General features: G+C 42.8%; 1 protein-coding gene across 1 annotated transcript in view; it reads right to left on the bottom strand.

The window, feature by feature from the left end:
• Positions 1 to 343: 343 nt before the first annotated feature.
• WASHC5 (WASH complex subunit 5) overlaps positions 344 to 15408 on the bottom strand; it is a 205789-nt gene continuing 190724 nt past the window's right edge. The window contains 1 exon segment of the mRNA XM_029592012.1: positions 344 to 768. Coding sequence (XP_029447872.1) covers positions 712 to 768 — 57 coding nt within the window. The 3' untranslated portion in view covers positions 344 to 711.

The raw sequence follows: 15408 nt of genomic DNA on the forward strand, positions 1-15408 counted from the left end.
GGATGCATGGTATAATGCATGCTGGGCACGTTCAGAGAGGCTCGGTCAAAGTTTTATAAACTTTGAAATAGGTTTTCTGTGCTGGGCTCCATCTGAAGATATCATCCATGTTTGAGGACTGCCATCCTACTTGTCCTTGGAGAAACGTACAAACATGCCCCACCGGGGAACGAACATGGTCTTAACAGGAAAACGGTAACTGATTGAATGGGCTCTAAGCTTGTTTCTTCAATGCTGTGCTAAATTAGCTGTGGGGAGTTTATACTTGAACATGAGATACAGTAGCTTTTCCATGAAAACAAACTTATCCTAGAGCACTACAACAGGTCACGATCAAACTTTCTGCTCTGAAAACTGCAGTTTTATTGTGACAGAAAAATCAAACTTTCCTAACCCATCATTAAACATAACTAAATGCATATGTACATAAGCAATTACAGATAATACATGCGGTGTGTATTTTTTCTCATTGTGTAACACGGAACATGTACAGCTACTACGTTATAGAAACTGCATCGTTTATAAAACCAGGCCTTGAACCATACAGCTTTACAGAGACTGGGGGCTTGTGAAGTTCGCTGTCCTCCACATGAGTTCATTGGTTTCTCAGCACAAATGCTGCAGCTGGAAAGTAAAGTTGTTTGTTTTTTGTTTTGTTTTTTTTTAAAGTCGCTTCCAAGGAGATGCAGGGAGCACACCTTCCTCTCCCCATCACAGAATCGTTCTGAATTCATCATAAATGAAATTAGGCACGTGTGCTTCAACAACCTACAAGGTTAAAAATAATCAGAAAAAAAAAAAGAATAGCTTGTGAGAAATACCATGCACCAGTAACAAATTATTCACAGACCTAGGAAAGGAACAAGAAAGACCTTCCTGGAGTTTGTTGCTTCTGTAGTTAAGTCATTCATGTTGAAGAGTGTGGTCGACAGCACGTGGGGGCATTGTCAGATGCTCACAAGGGAATCTTGCTGACTCTGGTTAAGTGCTTTAGACAACAGAGCCCGGAAATGTTTGTGCCCCAAGCAACCCTAGGGTTATTTTTTTTTAAATTAAAAAATGAGATTTATTTTTGTTTAATAGCACTAATGGTCTCTGGGTCAGATATTTGCTGAATGTCAATGCCCTAATAGGATTAATTAGCAAAAATGCTTTTCTTTTTTATTCTTTTTGGATATTAAAACTCTTCACTGCCTACTGCTTCACATCATAAAAGCCTGATACTGCATGGCCTGATAATGTGCAATGCATCTCGGACTATGCAGGGACGCTCTGGTGACCCCTATTATGAACAAGAGCTTCAACTGCAGCTTTATAATTCTCCTGGCCATCTGCCCAAAGAGTCAGGAGCAAATCAACAATTATTCCAAACTGACTCTGAGCACTGGGACAAGGCAGCACCAGCTGAAAAGGATAAGCAGGAAGGACAAGCTTTTGGATAACTCAGAAGAGGGATAGGTGGGAAAACAGGTCCACTTGAAGGGAGTCTCACCATGATGGGGGAGTTGTGGGGTGGGGGGATGACTAAAACACACAGTGAAGGCAAGGAAACATGAAGCTGAGGCAGACTTAAGGGAAGCGTGCAGGGTTCTAGAGATCTCAGATTCTAGTAAGAACCAAAAGTCTTGTATAAATCTGTAATTCTACCATACATGATGTCAGAATTCCATTTACTTAAGAGCTTAGATGCCTCAAAAGCTCCTAAGTCTCCAAAAGCATAAATGTGCATTTTTTATTTTTCCTTTAAACCTTGTGTTGACACAGAGTAAAGAAATAATTTTAACATTAGGAGATGAGGGAGATACAACAGAATTAATTTTATCAGGATGCTCGAGGTACAGCCCCATTTTCACAAGCCTAGCATATCTGGAGGTATAGATAACGAGTGCATCTCGGGTGCTGGAATTCTTTTATAATTTATTTATTTAGATGACAACTTATAAACTGGCACACGGGTGCACATGTGCATGCGTGCATCAGCCCGCGCTCAGAAATGCAGCCATTTTATAACATACAGATGTATGTATGTGTGCGCAATTTTAAGCAGACTCGCCTATGCATGCAAATGCTGCGTCTACTGCATAAGAGAGGGGATTTTAAAAGACGCGCCAATGCCATTACCAGTTTTCACGTGTCATTCCCAGCTCACCCAGGTAAGGGATAGGATTTCCAAAACCCCACTAGTTTAATAGTCTCCCTTCTCCCCTGTTAGATTCAACATTTAAAACCCTGCTGATGTGTCTACAATTTTTGGTTTTACAACTTGCACATCATCCATAGAAGTAAAGTTATGTGGCAGGGGACCCTGATGCACACCTGTTAATTTCAAGTTAAAACCCAGGAATGCCCACACCTGCCCTGCCCCGCCCCTTTTCTAACTTTTCATTTGTGCGTGTAGCGGGCAAGTATGTGCGTATCCGGGTGGCTTTTAAAATCCTCCCCGCGGGCACCAGCCCGACTTGTGCACATATCCAAGTTGTGGCGGGCGCCGGGCTTTTAAAATTCACTTTTTACTGTTTTTAGCTCATGCCTTTTCATTGTATCTCAAGGGGAGTCACATTTAGGTACTACAGGCATTTTTCAGGAAAGGATTTAAAGGACCTACACCCTGCCACATTTTTCCTAGATACTGTATTTAAAATCAAGATTTTACCATAGGCCTGAGTCTGGGGAGAATGTAGCCATGGATTGTATGGGGTTTTGAAAGATGGGGGGAGATGGGCATTATTAACAAATATTCTGTCTTCTGCAGAAATGTTTTAACAGGCATCCAAGTTTTAAATGTGCGGGGGACAGTGGGACTTCTTTCTATTAATATGCCTGATATAATATAACTGGAGAAAGGTTGAAGAAAGCAGTCAAGACTCAATCCAGGAGTCTCAACTTCTTAAAGAGTGATCCAAAGCTGGACAGGATCAGATCCCAGTCACCCTCTCCAACTAATCTGCAAGCCCAATAGTAACATTTCAGGTTTGGTAATTCCATGCCACCATAACCTTCGTGCAAGTAATGTGTGCTTATTTTAATATGAGGAATCAACACATGCCATATGAAAAGGGACACGTAACTCAGATCATCAGAAAGAGGTTGGAGGAATGCTGGCGGGAACATGCTGAAAGAAGTATATAAAATGAGGAAGAGCTATCATTTTGGAGGTTTATTCTACCTGCCCATGAAACAGGAAGATATGACCAATTCTCAAAACTATTTTTTAAAATTTAAATACAGCGGGAGCAAAATTTATATATATAGGTCTTTAAGGTGAGTGAGGTAGGGGAGATAACTTTCAAAGTGATTTAGGCAGGTAGAAAGCATTTTACTGACATTAATGGGCCATCTGAAGACGACCTACCCTCACACTATCTCACTAGATATTATGTAAACCGATAAAATCAAATAAATAAATAAAATAAAATAAACATGTTGTTCCATAACACATGTAATGAGGTGTCCCCAGAAGGTGAAATTACTTCTTACCTGATAATTTCCTTTCCTCTAGGACAGGCAGGCCAGTCCACACTAGTGGGTATGCACTTCAACCAGCAGCTGGAGATCACTGACTCATTGATATCACTCTCATATAACCTTGCACAGACCAGCCTGCCAATATTTCTACAAAAAAGTCAACTGTGGACAAGGTTATGCTGTGAGTGTGTGTGTGTATATCCATGTTTTTCATTCTTACGCTTTGTTTTAAACAAACGCCAACATGAATGAAAGACAATATATCCCCCCCTTTTTTTTTTTGGAGTCAGTTTTTTTTTATTACAAGTGTCTTTTCTAGTACTAACAGAAATTTACCGCCTAAATATTTTATCTTTTTCAGTTTGTCTATATTTAATAACTCAATTGGTGTTTAACCCATATATACTCTTGGTTTCTCTCCCTGTTAGATGAGAAGCCTACCAAAGATAATGTAATTTTGTTTTGAAATATATCTAGTATATATTTTTTTTAGCTCTTTGGGCTATACAATACATATAATGGTTTATAACATGTGATCCTTTATGTTTTTTTACATATGGCTTTTTTCATATATGGCTTTTTTGGGTACACGATTTCTGTTAAGTAGCAGCAATAATTATACATATTTTTCATATTTCCTACACTTTGTTTTGACAGATCATTGGGTATTCTTTATACCAGGGACTCCCCCCCCCTGAGGAAGTTGCTTTTGGCGAAACAAGGACCTTGTCGGGGCAATTGACACTATACCCTTTTGTTTTGCTTTTGCAATTTGTTCTCTGATCTATTGCAAGCACTTTCTGGATAACGCACTGGCTACTCATTTTTTGTACTTTCCAGTGTTGTCATTGTTAAGGTAAAGCATGTTTCTTGTTTAAATGTTTTCTGTGTTATTATTGTTGTAACATACTTAGGTCTGCTTGAAAGCAACGGTGCCATGATGGTCAAGTATTGACAACAATTGTATCAGCATTCATGCCATAGGAGTGCACAGCCTGCAACTGATCTATGTTTAACTTATCGATACTTATTTGTATACAGGGTCACATGATTGTTCGTTCATTAAGGTGTTCTTTTATTTTAACTTTTTTGTGAATGATCAATAAAGAAAAAGGAAATTATCAGGTAAGAAGTAATTTCACCTTCCTCTTCATTCAGGTGGGCCAGTCCACACAAGTGGGATAGACCAAAGCTACTCCCTGGAAGGGGGGGAGGCTGCCTATGCTCTCATCAGCACTGCCTTTGCAAAAGATGAATCTTCACTCAACCCAAGATCTAGATGATTATGCCTGACAAAGGCATGCAAAGACAACCATATCGCCGCGCTACGGATCTCTGCTGGAGAGATCAGCCACAATGATGCCCAAGATACCGCCTGCACTCTGGTAGAATGCACATTAACTTGCTTGGGCAAAGGCTTTCCTGCATCTACATAGGCCGCTGTCACCACATCCTTAATTCAATGAGCCACCGTAACATGAGAAGCTGCTTCCCCGTTCTTAACACCACCATTAAGGAGGAAAAGCTGATCAGTCTTGCATTCTTTGGTAACCTTAAAGATCGCACACCAGATGCCGCTGCACATCCAATGAACACAAGGCCTGAAATTCTTGCACATCCACACTCCTACCCAAAGACTAACAAAATGGACTAGTTCAAATGAAAATCTGAAACCACCTTCGGCAAGAAGGAAAGCACAGTCCTAATCTGCACCTTATCCGGGATAATGACCAAGAATGGCTCTTGACAAGAACAAGCCTACAGCTCCGAAATCTGCCTCATCACTCATATGGAGGCTTGGAACACAGACTTCATGGTAAGAAAGCATAAACAAAGCTGTCAAAGCAGACAAAAGGTGGGGCCTGCCAAAAGGGACAGCACCAAATTAAGGTCTCAAAAGGGGTACCTGACTTCTTAACATCTGGATGAGAAGAAAGAGGTCGCCTCTGAATACAACCCCGATAATAAGGCAAAGCTGCCACCTGCACCTTCAGCGTATTCAGAGCCAACCTCTTAACCAGACCAAGATTAAGGGAATAGAGGCTTTCGAAGGGAGACAGGACCGATCCTAGCACCAATGCTCAAAAATTCACAAGACCTGAATGTAGGCCAAAGAGGTAGAAAATTTACGAGCTCACAATAAGGTGCTCACCATTGCTAAAGAATAATCACATTTCACAAATTGAGCCCTCTCAAGGGCCAAACCATAAGACAAAATTGATCTGGATTTTCGTGGACCCTATTGCAGCAGATTCTTGTGCATTGGTAACTTCAACAGTCTGTCTACCAACAGACGCTGAAGATCTGTGTACCGTGGCCTTCGGGGCCACCATCAGCACTAAGCCTGGATGCCAAGCTATATTCTGCAGCAATCTGCGGACCATGGGCTATGGGGTAAACACACAAAGCAACTCATCCTGTGGTCACATTTGCATGGGCACATCGAGCCTGAGCATCCCTTTTGCAACTGTAAAACTGATGCACCTTCGCATTTGCACAGCTTGCCACCAGATCCAAGAAAGGCTGCCCATACCAAGCAACAATGAGTTGAATGGCCTTGTGTACTAGCTCCCATTCTCCCAAGTGCAAGGCATGACAGCTGAGATAATCCGCCTGAACATTTTCCACTCCTGCGATATACGAAGCAGACAGTGCCTGAAGATGCTGCTCCGCCCATGGCAGTAGAATGTCCATTTCCAGAGAGACCTGTTGACTCCAAATTCCCCTTGATGATGTATATGTAGGCAACCGCTGTGATGTTGTCCGACATCATTTTCACCACTTTCCTGGACAACCAGTCTGCAAAGTCCAAAAGTCCAATCAAATCGCATGAGCCTTCAATCGACTGATGTGGTAGGCCTGATTGACAAACTGAAGAGTAATAAATCACCTGAACCGGATGGTATACACCCCAGGGTTCTGAAGGAATTAAAAAATGAAATTTCAGAACTATTTGTAAAAATTTGTAACCTATCATTAAAATCATCCATTGTACCTGAAGACTGGAGGGTAGCAAATGTATCCCCAATATTTAAAAAGGGCTCCAGGGGCGATCCCGGAAACTACAGACCAGTTAGCCTGACTTCAGTGCCAGGAAAAATAGTGGAAAGTGTTCTAAACATCAAAATCATAGAACATATAGAAAGACATGGTTTAATGGAACAAAGTCAGCATGGCTTTACCCAAGGCAAGTCTTGCCTCACAAATCTGCTTCACTTTTTTGAAGGAGTTAATAAAAATGTAGTAAAAGGTGAACCGGTAGATGTAGTGTATTTGGAGTTTCAGAAGGTGTTTGACAAAGTTCCTCATGAAAGGCTTCTAGGAAAAGTAAAAAGTCATGGGATAGGTGGAGATGTCCTTTCGTGGTTTACAAACTGGCTAAAAGACAGGAAACAGAATAGGATTAAATGGACAATTTTCTCAGTGGAGGGGAGTGGGCAATGAAATGTCTCAGGGATCTGGTACTGGGACCCATGCTTTTCAAAATGATTTGGAAAGAAATATGATGAGTGAGGTATTTTGCATCTCCGAACAAAAATTACCCTTGAAGGGTAAGTTTGTGAGATTTGACTTAGAAATGGTATCAGCTGACCAGTTCTGCAGCCAAAGCAGGCACCGAGCTGCTATTGCCAAAGCTACCCTCTGAGCAGTTGTGCGTGCTAAATGATAACCTGCATCAGCCAGGAAGGTGGCTCTGGTTCCAAATTAGGACCACCATCTCCCAAAACCTCCTCAGCAACCTGGGTCAACTGCAAATTTGCCTGTGCTACCATGTATTTATTTATTTAAAATTTTTATATACCGACATTCATCCAGGATATCATATCGGTTCACATTGTAATAAACTGGCGCCAGGCATGGCGCTTTACATTGAACGATTAAAACATGCGAACAAGGTATTAAAAGGGGGTGGGAGTAGCAGTAGCAGTGAGTAGCATGTAGCAGTGAGCAGAGATTTGGAGATTCATGGCCATAGCTTCATAGAACTGTTTCAGGATAGCCTCAATCTTCCGATCCTGGACATCCTTCAGGGCCACTCCACCTTTCACCGGAATGGTGGTTCTATTGGTCACTGTACAGACCAGGGCATCTACCTTCAGAAAACAAAATTGTTCCCTCACTTTAGGGTCCCATAGGGTACATAGCTGCCAGGGATCGACTGCCTTTAAAATTAGCCTCTGGAGTACTCCATTCCAAATCAGTCAGATCTTGCACTGCTTCGTGAAGAAGGAAGAAACAGGATGCCTTCTGCAAGCTGACCATAATAGGATACCACTTCTTCTGCAAAGAGACCAGGCTGGACAACTCATCCCAATGAAAGAGCCACAGCATAGTCCTATGTGACTCCACATCTGGGGGAATTTTATCATCCTCCAAAGTCACTTCTCTGGCATCCTCAGTAGAAGAGCCAGAGTCCTCCCATGAGTCCTTCAAGAGACCCCTGTCTTCCTCCTCTTCCACTCAGTCCTTCCTCTGTCCCTTAAGCTGCTTAGATCGCTTGGGAGAAGAAGAGAGAGGGGCAGAGCGCTTTTCACTCCTTGGAGAGGGAGACTTTGGGTGGGGCTGATCCCGAGAATCTGACCACGACCCCTCCTGCCCCTTGCAAAAGGAATGAAGACCCTTAAAAATTTCCAGCCATGACAGAGCCGAAAGATCCATGCCTGGCAAGGAGGGGGGTGGGGGGAGGGGCGGGGAAGCAATCTCAGAACCCACCCCTGTCGGAAGAGGAGGAATGGGTAGTAGCTGCAGAGGTGCGAGCTCCTCTTCCACCTGGGGAGGATGAGCTGATTTTCCTTCTTCCTTCGATGTAGCCTCTACCAGGTCAGCAATGCTTGACTGGGAACCCCCCACGGGGTAAAAATCGCTCTCAGGCATCTCTCCCTGAGCCTCTATGTACCTTTGGCATAAGCTAAGGGAGAACTTCGGGCTCACCGCTCTTATGTGGCAGGCAACACAGATCGGGAGTCTCTTCCCATGCTGACCGCCCGGTGCCATCTTGGATCGGCAGTCTGCGATCAGCCTGCTACTTTTAAAATGGTGCCTGCCTTGTGTTTTGCCGCGTTTCTCGTCTCGATAACACTGCTCACTCTGAGCGCCACTTCAAAACTGCTGCCCCATCTAAATCTCTCTCCTGTGCCAGCTGAATCATGTGCTATGCTGGCAATTTTTGTCTCCCCTGCGGAAACGTCAGCCTTTTTTTTTTTCTGAAGAAACTTTCTCGGCTGGCTGAAATTGATAAACTCTCACCCCATTTACCTGATGTTCCAGAGGCCAAAGCGGGGAAGGAGACAGGAGACAGACAGCGGGAAGAGGCAAAGGAAAGAGGATGGCTGAACCCAAGGCTTTCTTACCTCAGCTGGAATCACAGGCACTGACTGTAGAGGGAGAAGACAACCAGCTTTCACCTCCCAACTATCCCCAAATTTGATGCTGCTCTCCTCTAACACCACTGGATGCTCAACTGAGGGAGAGTGACCCTATCATCTCAGTAGGTCCATCCGTCCACCTGTCCTTTAACTGGCAGGCCTACATCCACAGGTAAGTATGCATGTCCACCATCTGCTGGAGATGGAGAATACTGGCAGACTGATGTCTATGCAGGGTTATATGAGAGTGACATCAGCGAGTCTGTGATATCCATCTTCATCTGCTGGCTTGAGTGTGAACTGGCCTGCCTGAATGAAGCAGCAGCATGTTTAGGTCAGGGAGGAAAATAACACCCATAGATTGCATTTTCAAATCTGTATGCGCTGTTTTCCATGAAAAAAAAGAGTACCCATGCTAAAAGCAGGCATAGGTGCAGTTTCAAAACAAAAGCATGCTCATAGCTTTTGCTTTAAAACTTGGGCCAAAGTCCTCTAGTATAAGGCACCTGCGGACTTTGATCTGATATGGACAATTTGAAAATCACTTCGCCGATGAGACACAGATTCTGAGATACAGAAATGGTTTGCAGGCATCTTTAAAACCGGTCATGCCTTGGTGAAAACACTAATCTGGAGTTAAGTAACTCTGACCAATAATTCCTCCAACAATCATTTAATCCAGTGGTTCCCAACCCTATCCTGAGGACCCCCCAGCCAGTCGAGTTTTCAGGATATCCACAATGAATATGCACGAGAGAAAATCTGCATGTTTTGGAGGCAGTGCATGCAAATTTTCTCTCATGCATATTCATTGTGGATATCCTGAAAACCCGACTAGCTGGTAGGTCCCCAGGACAGGGTTGGGAACCACTGATTTTATCAATTTTGTCATCTGCCTTAATGACGACTATCATGATAGGCACCTCCTGGCACTTAAGCCTTCAATTTGCCTTCTAAATAAAAAAAATATGATACAAGTGCTTGTCCAGATGTTTATGTTTTACTTTGGCAATTAAAACTGATGCACTTTTCTGACTTTGGTGACAAAGCCAGCAAGGAAACTGTTCATTTTCAAGAGATACACAGACATTGAGCAGCTCAATAAGGTATGTGCGAAGCCTTACATAGCATTATATGAGTAGTATCCACTGACCCTGATGCAGATCCTCTTGTGAAACTCTGGCCCGTGTCGGGGTATAACATCTGGAAATTACGCTGTGATTTGTTTGAAGACAATGCCGAAGTCAGATAAGTGCATCAGTTTTAATTGCCAAAATAAAATATAAAGTGCAGGGAGTGCCTATTATAATTGTTATTAAGGCAGATAACAAAATTGATTGATTGTTGGAGGAGTTATTGGTTATTTTGCTTTTCTTTGTTCTCCACCTTTGTGACACAGTTTTTAAATATCTCTGACTTACAGTGGTCAACTTTATTGCCTCAATATTGGCTATATTTGTTTAGGACTGAAAGAACAGTTAATTTTTGGATATTCACAAGAAATAGAGCAGGATACCTGTGTAAAGAGAAATTTTGGAGTCATAGAAGTTAAAACCAGAGATCTGAAATGAAATTTTCACAGCATGAGCAAGGGATGTCATGACTATGTCAAAGAGTATTTAGGGTACAGGGCAGCCCAGTCTGGTGCCTACAAATAGACACAGTGAACATGAGGCTTAGAACATAAGATTTGCCACACGGGGTTAGACCAAAAGGACCTATTTTGTTTATTTGTGGATGATACTAAGACCTGCAACAGAGTGGACACGCCTGAAGGAAGAGAGAGAATGAAAAGTGATATAAGAAAGCTGGAAGAGGGGTCAAAGAGTTGGCAGCTGGGATTCAATGCCAAGAAGTGCAAAGTCATGCATTTGGGGTGCAGTAATCCAAAAGAGCTGTATGTGATGGGGGAGTGAAAGTGATGTGCACTTTCACCCCCATCATGTGGATCAAGAGAGGGATCTTGGGGTAAAAGTGTCTGGTTATTTGAAGATGGCGAAACAATGTGACAAGGCAATAGCTAAAGCCAGAAGAATGCTGGGCTGCATAGAGAGAAGAATAACCAGTAAGAAAAAGGAGGTGATAATGCCTTGTACAGGTCCTTGGTGAGGCCTCACCTGGAGTAGTGTGTTTAGTACTGGAGTCCGAATCACAAGAAGAATAGAGACAGAATGGAGGCGGTCCAGAGAAGAGCGACCAAAATGGTGTGGGGACTGATTTGGAAGACCTGTGAGGAAAGGCTGAAGGATCTGAATAGGTATACTCTGGAAGAGAGGAGGTATAGGGGCTATATGATACAGACATTCAGATATCTGAAAGGTTTTAATGATGCACAATCGCCAAACCTTTTCAATTGGAAAGAAAACAATAGAACCAAGAGTAATGAAATGAAACTCTAGGGGGGACGACGACTCAGAAACAATGTCAGGAAATATTTCTTCACAGAAAGAGTGGTGGATGCCAGGAATGCCCTTCTGAAGGATGTGGTGAAGACGAAAACAGTAAAGGGGCATGGGATAAGCACTGAATCTCTAAAGACTAGAGAACAGAAATGAGAAAAGCATGCAGGTGTTAACTTGCTGGTGCAGTGGTTACTACCCTTAGCAGAAGGCATGGAGATTACTACCCTTAACCAATAAGCCTTGATGCTTTTAATGTAACTGCAACATTGCTCCCCGCTTAGACGGCAGGGGGAAAAGAGGAAACTGATTCAGACAACAACCGAGGGCCCCAACTTCTATGGTCTGGGATACTGCTAAACAGACATAAGAGAAAAAGCACAGGACTGCTTTTATGGCCAAGTCCTAAAGGAAACGAAGAAAGCGTGCAAGGGGGTAACTTGCTGGTGTGGCAGTTAATACCCTTTGCAGAAAGCATGGGATTACTACCCTAAACCAATAAGCCTTGATGCTTTAAATGCAACTGAAACATTGCTCCCCTCTTCAACGGCAGGGGGAAAACGGGAATTAGATTCAGACAACAACCAAGATGGTCCAGACTTCTATGGTCTGGGGTACTGATATGCAGACATAAGGGAAAATGAACAGGACTACTTCTACAGCCAAGTCCATAAGTAAAGCACGTCAAGCAACACTGTCTGAATTTTCAAGAAAGCTCATCACCCAGCAAAAAATGTTGCTGACTGAAATTTTTATGGGTATCATAAGGTTTGGGGATAACTGCACAAAGTGACAGTTACTACCCTTAAGAGAAATATGGGAATAACCTGAACAGAGTGGCAGTTACTACCTTAAGCTTTCTGGGCAGAATGGATGGACCATGTGGTCCTTTTCTGCTGTCATTTCTCTGTTTCTTTGACCATCAAGCCCAGTATCCTGTTCCAACAGTAGCCAATCCAGGTCACAGGTACCTGGCAGGATCCCAAAAGGTCAATAGATTCCATGCTACATACTCCAGGAGTAAGCAGTAGATTCTCCCAAATCCACCGTAATACTTTATGGTCTTCTCTTCCAGGAATTTGTCCAAACTTTTCTTAAATCTAACTACACAAACAGCTTCTACCACATCCCTTGGCAACGATTTCCAGAGTTCAGTTATGCATTGAGTAAAAAAAATGTTCTCCTATTTGTCTTAAATGTATTACTTAGTACATGCCCCAAATTCTGGCCAAGAAGTTTTCAGAAGTCCAAAATTAAGTGTGGTGACTAAGACAATCAGTTGAATGTCTTATCTGCATCTACAGAGATGATTATAATTGGACATTTTCTTTGCCCCAATTTTTGATTTTGGTTTAGAGATGTGATCTGTCCATATAACTAGTACAGATGTTTAGCCCAGATTTTTAGCCATGATGTTTAAAAAGCAAACAGCTGACTGAGAGAATGAGATAAAAGGATATTTGTTGTAAATTGGCAGAAGCCCCACAAAAAAAGTCTCCTCACTCAGGTCATCACAGGACCTCTTCAGTTCTATTTGCTGAAACTAGACAAAACGATGGTTTCAAGGATGAGCTGCAATTATTTACCATTTTCCTCCTAAACTAGTGTATTAATACTGAAACATGTTGTGGGTTCCACAATTTTTCTCCAGTTGGAGAGAGAGTACGGGTAAACATGACAAGGCATCAATGGAAAGCCCTGGGCATGCTTACATTTAAGAAATATGATTTGCCTATGTGCACTTAAACAAAGGTTAAGATTGAGATTTTGAAAGATCGTTTTGTTGTAAAAACCACAATACTCCTTTAGCCACAGAGGTGCAAATAGCATTGGCAGTAAACAGGTTAAGCAAGATATGCACAGCAGTGCCTCAGGACATCTAACATTCAGCAAAGGCATTTTTTTGAGAAAAAAGCCTCCAATACCATTGCTTAAATTACACACCAAAGTTGGGCAGGTTGTCATTTTCTAAATGAGAAATTACTACTTACCTGATCATTTCTTTTTCTTTAGGACAGTCAGATGAATCCAGAACAAGTAGGTTATGCACTTCTACCAGCAGATGGAGACTGAGCAAACTGACGTCTTAGTATATCAGCCTGCCAGTATTCTCTTCAAAAGCAACTGTGGAAAGACTACAAAACTTGATTAAAAACAGATAAACGTTTCAATATTTAGCCAACAGGTAACACTGAGTTCAGACAAGAATGTATTAACACTAGTCTAGGGACTGGACTAACACTTAGCAGAAATCCCTGTAACACGTGCCTTGCAGGAGGACCAAACTACAATCATTCAGCAGCCAAAGAGGGAAGCTGGATTCATCTAACTGTCCTAAAGAAAAGGAAGTTGTTAGGTAAGTAGTAATTTCTCATTTCTTAGTGCCAGTCAGATGAACCCAGAAAAAATGGTATGTAACCAAGCTACTCCCAAACAGAGCAGGAGACTGCCCACAGTACAATCAAAACCACATGTGCAAAGGCTGTGTCGTCCCGGGCTTGCACATCCAGACAATAAAGCTGCAAAAAGTGTGTAATGAAGACCACGTCGCAATTCAGCAAATGTCGACGGGAGACCATTTCACTTCCACCCTTGACACTGCCTGAGCCCTAGTAGAATGAGCCTTGAACTGAATAGGTAACTGCTTCCCTACATCAACGTATGCAGCCGTGATTACCTCCTTAATCAAGCGAGCTATAGTAGCCCACGAGACTGACTCTCCCTGCCTAGTACCACTATGAAGGATGAACAGGCTTCCGTAAAGGCTTAATGACTTCCAGATACCCAACAATATGTCTCTTGACACCTAAGGATCGCAACAGACTATACACCTTTACATCTCTCTCCCTGTCCAGAGATAGCAGGGAGGTGGACTGATTCATGTGAAAGTCAGTGACCACCTTCAGTTAAAAAAAAAAAAAAAAGGAACAGTACATAGCTGTATTGCCCTTGGAATCACCCAGAGGAATGGCTCCCGGTAAGACAAGGCTTGCAGTTCAGAAAGCCTATGTACAAAAATTGCCACAAGAAAAAAACATTTTCAAGGTCAGTAACCGCAAGGACAGGGTACGTAGTGGACTAAACATAGGGCCTGCCAAGAAATCCAACACCAAATTAAGACTCCATAAGGGCACCAGAAACCGCAAAAAAAGGTCAAGGATGTTTCACTCTTTTCAGGAAATGGGCCACATCAGGATGAGTCAACAAGGAACCTCCATTCACCTGACCCCTGAAATAGGTGAAAGCTGCTACTTGTACATTTAAGCAATTGAGGCCCAAGCATTTATTCAAGCCATCCTGTAAAAATTCCAAAATGAACGGGATTTTGGCCGAACAAGGAAGAGCACCTCGATCTTCACACCAGGCCTCAAACACTCGCCAAACCCGCACTTAGGCCAAGAACGTGGATAACTTTCTAGCTCTTAGCAAATTGGAAATTACTGCCGTCGAGTATCCATGTTTCAGCAAGTGAGCCATTTCAAGGGCCAAACTGGAAGACAAAATTGAGTCGGATCTTCATGAAGAACTGGTCCCTATCACAACAGGTTCCTGTGCACTGGAAGTCGAAGGGGCAAGTCCACCAGGAGCTGCCTCACATCTGCACATACCAGTGTCCTAGGCCAATCCAGAGCAATCAAGAACAACATTCCTCTGTGGCGTTCGATTTTTCGAATCAATCTGTCCAACATGGGCCATGGAGTGAAGGCATCCATCAACTTATCTTCCGTCCAATTCTACACTGGGGCATCAATCCCCAATGACTTCGGATCTCTCCTGTGACTGAATAATCGAGGAACTTTTGCATTTCGAGAAGTTGCCAACAGGTCTAGAACAGGAGACCCCAGCGATCCAGAATCAGCTAAAAATGCCTCATCTGACAATACCTATTCTCCTGGATCCAGATTCACCCTACTGAGAAGTCTGCTCTTACACTGTCTTTTCCTGCTATGTGCAAGGCTGAGATCATCTGGAGATGCACTTCTGCCCACTCCATAAGTTGATCTGTTTCCTGCGACACTCGATGGCTCTTTATTCCTCCCTGCCAATGAATGTAAGTCACAATCGTTCCATTGTCTGACATTATCCGAACCGCTCGACCCTGCAGCCTGTCACCAAACTGCAAACATGCCAGCCAGACTGCCCTGGCTTCCAAATGATTGATGTTCCAGAGAGAGACT

Source organism: Rhinatrema bivittatum, chromosome 2, assembly GCF_901001135.1.
Source record: "Rhinatrema bivittatum chromosome 2, aRhiBiv1.1, whole genome shotgun sequence".
NCBI classification, from domain to species: Eukaryota; Metazoa; Chordata; class Amphibia; order Gymnophiona; family Rhinatrematidae; genus Rhinatrema; species Rhinatrema bivittatum.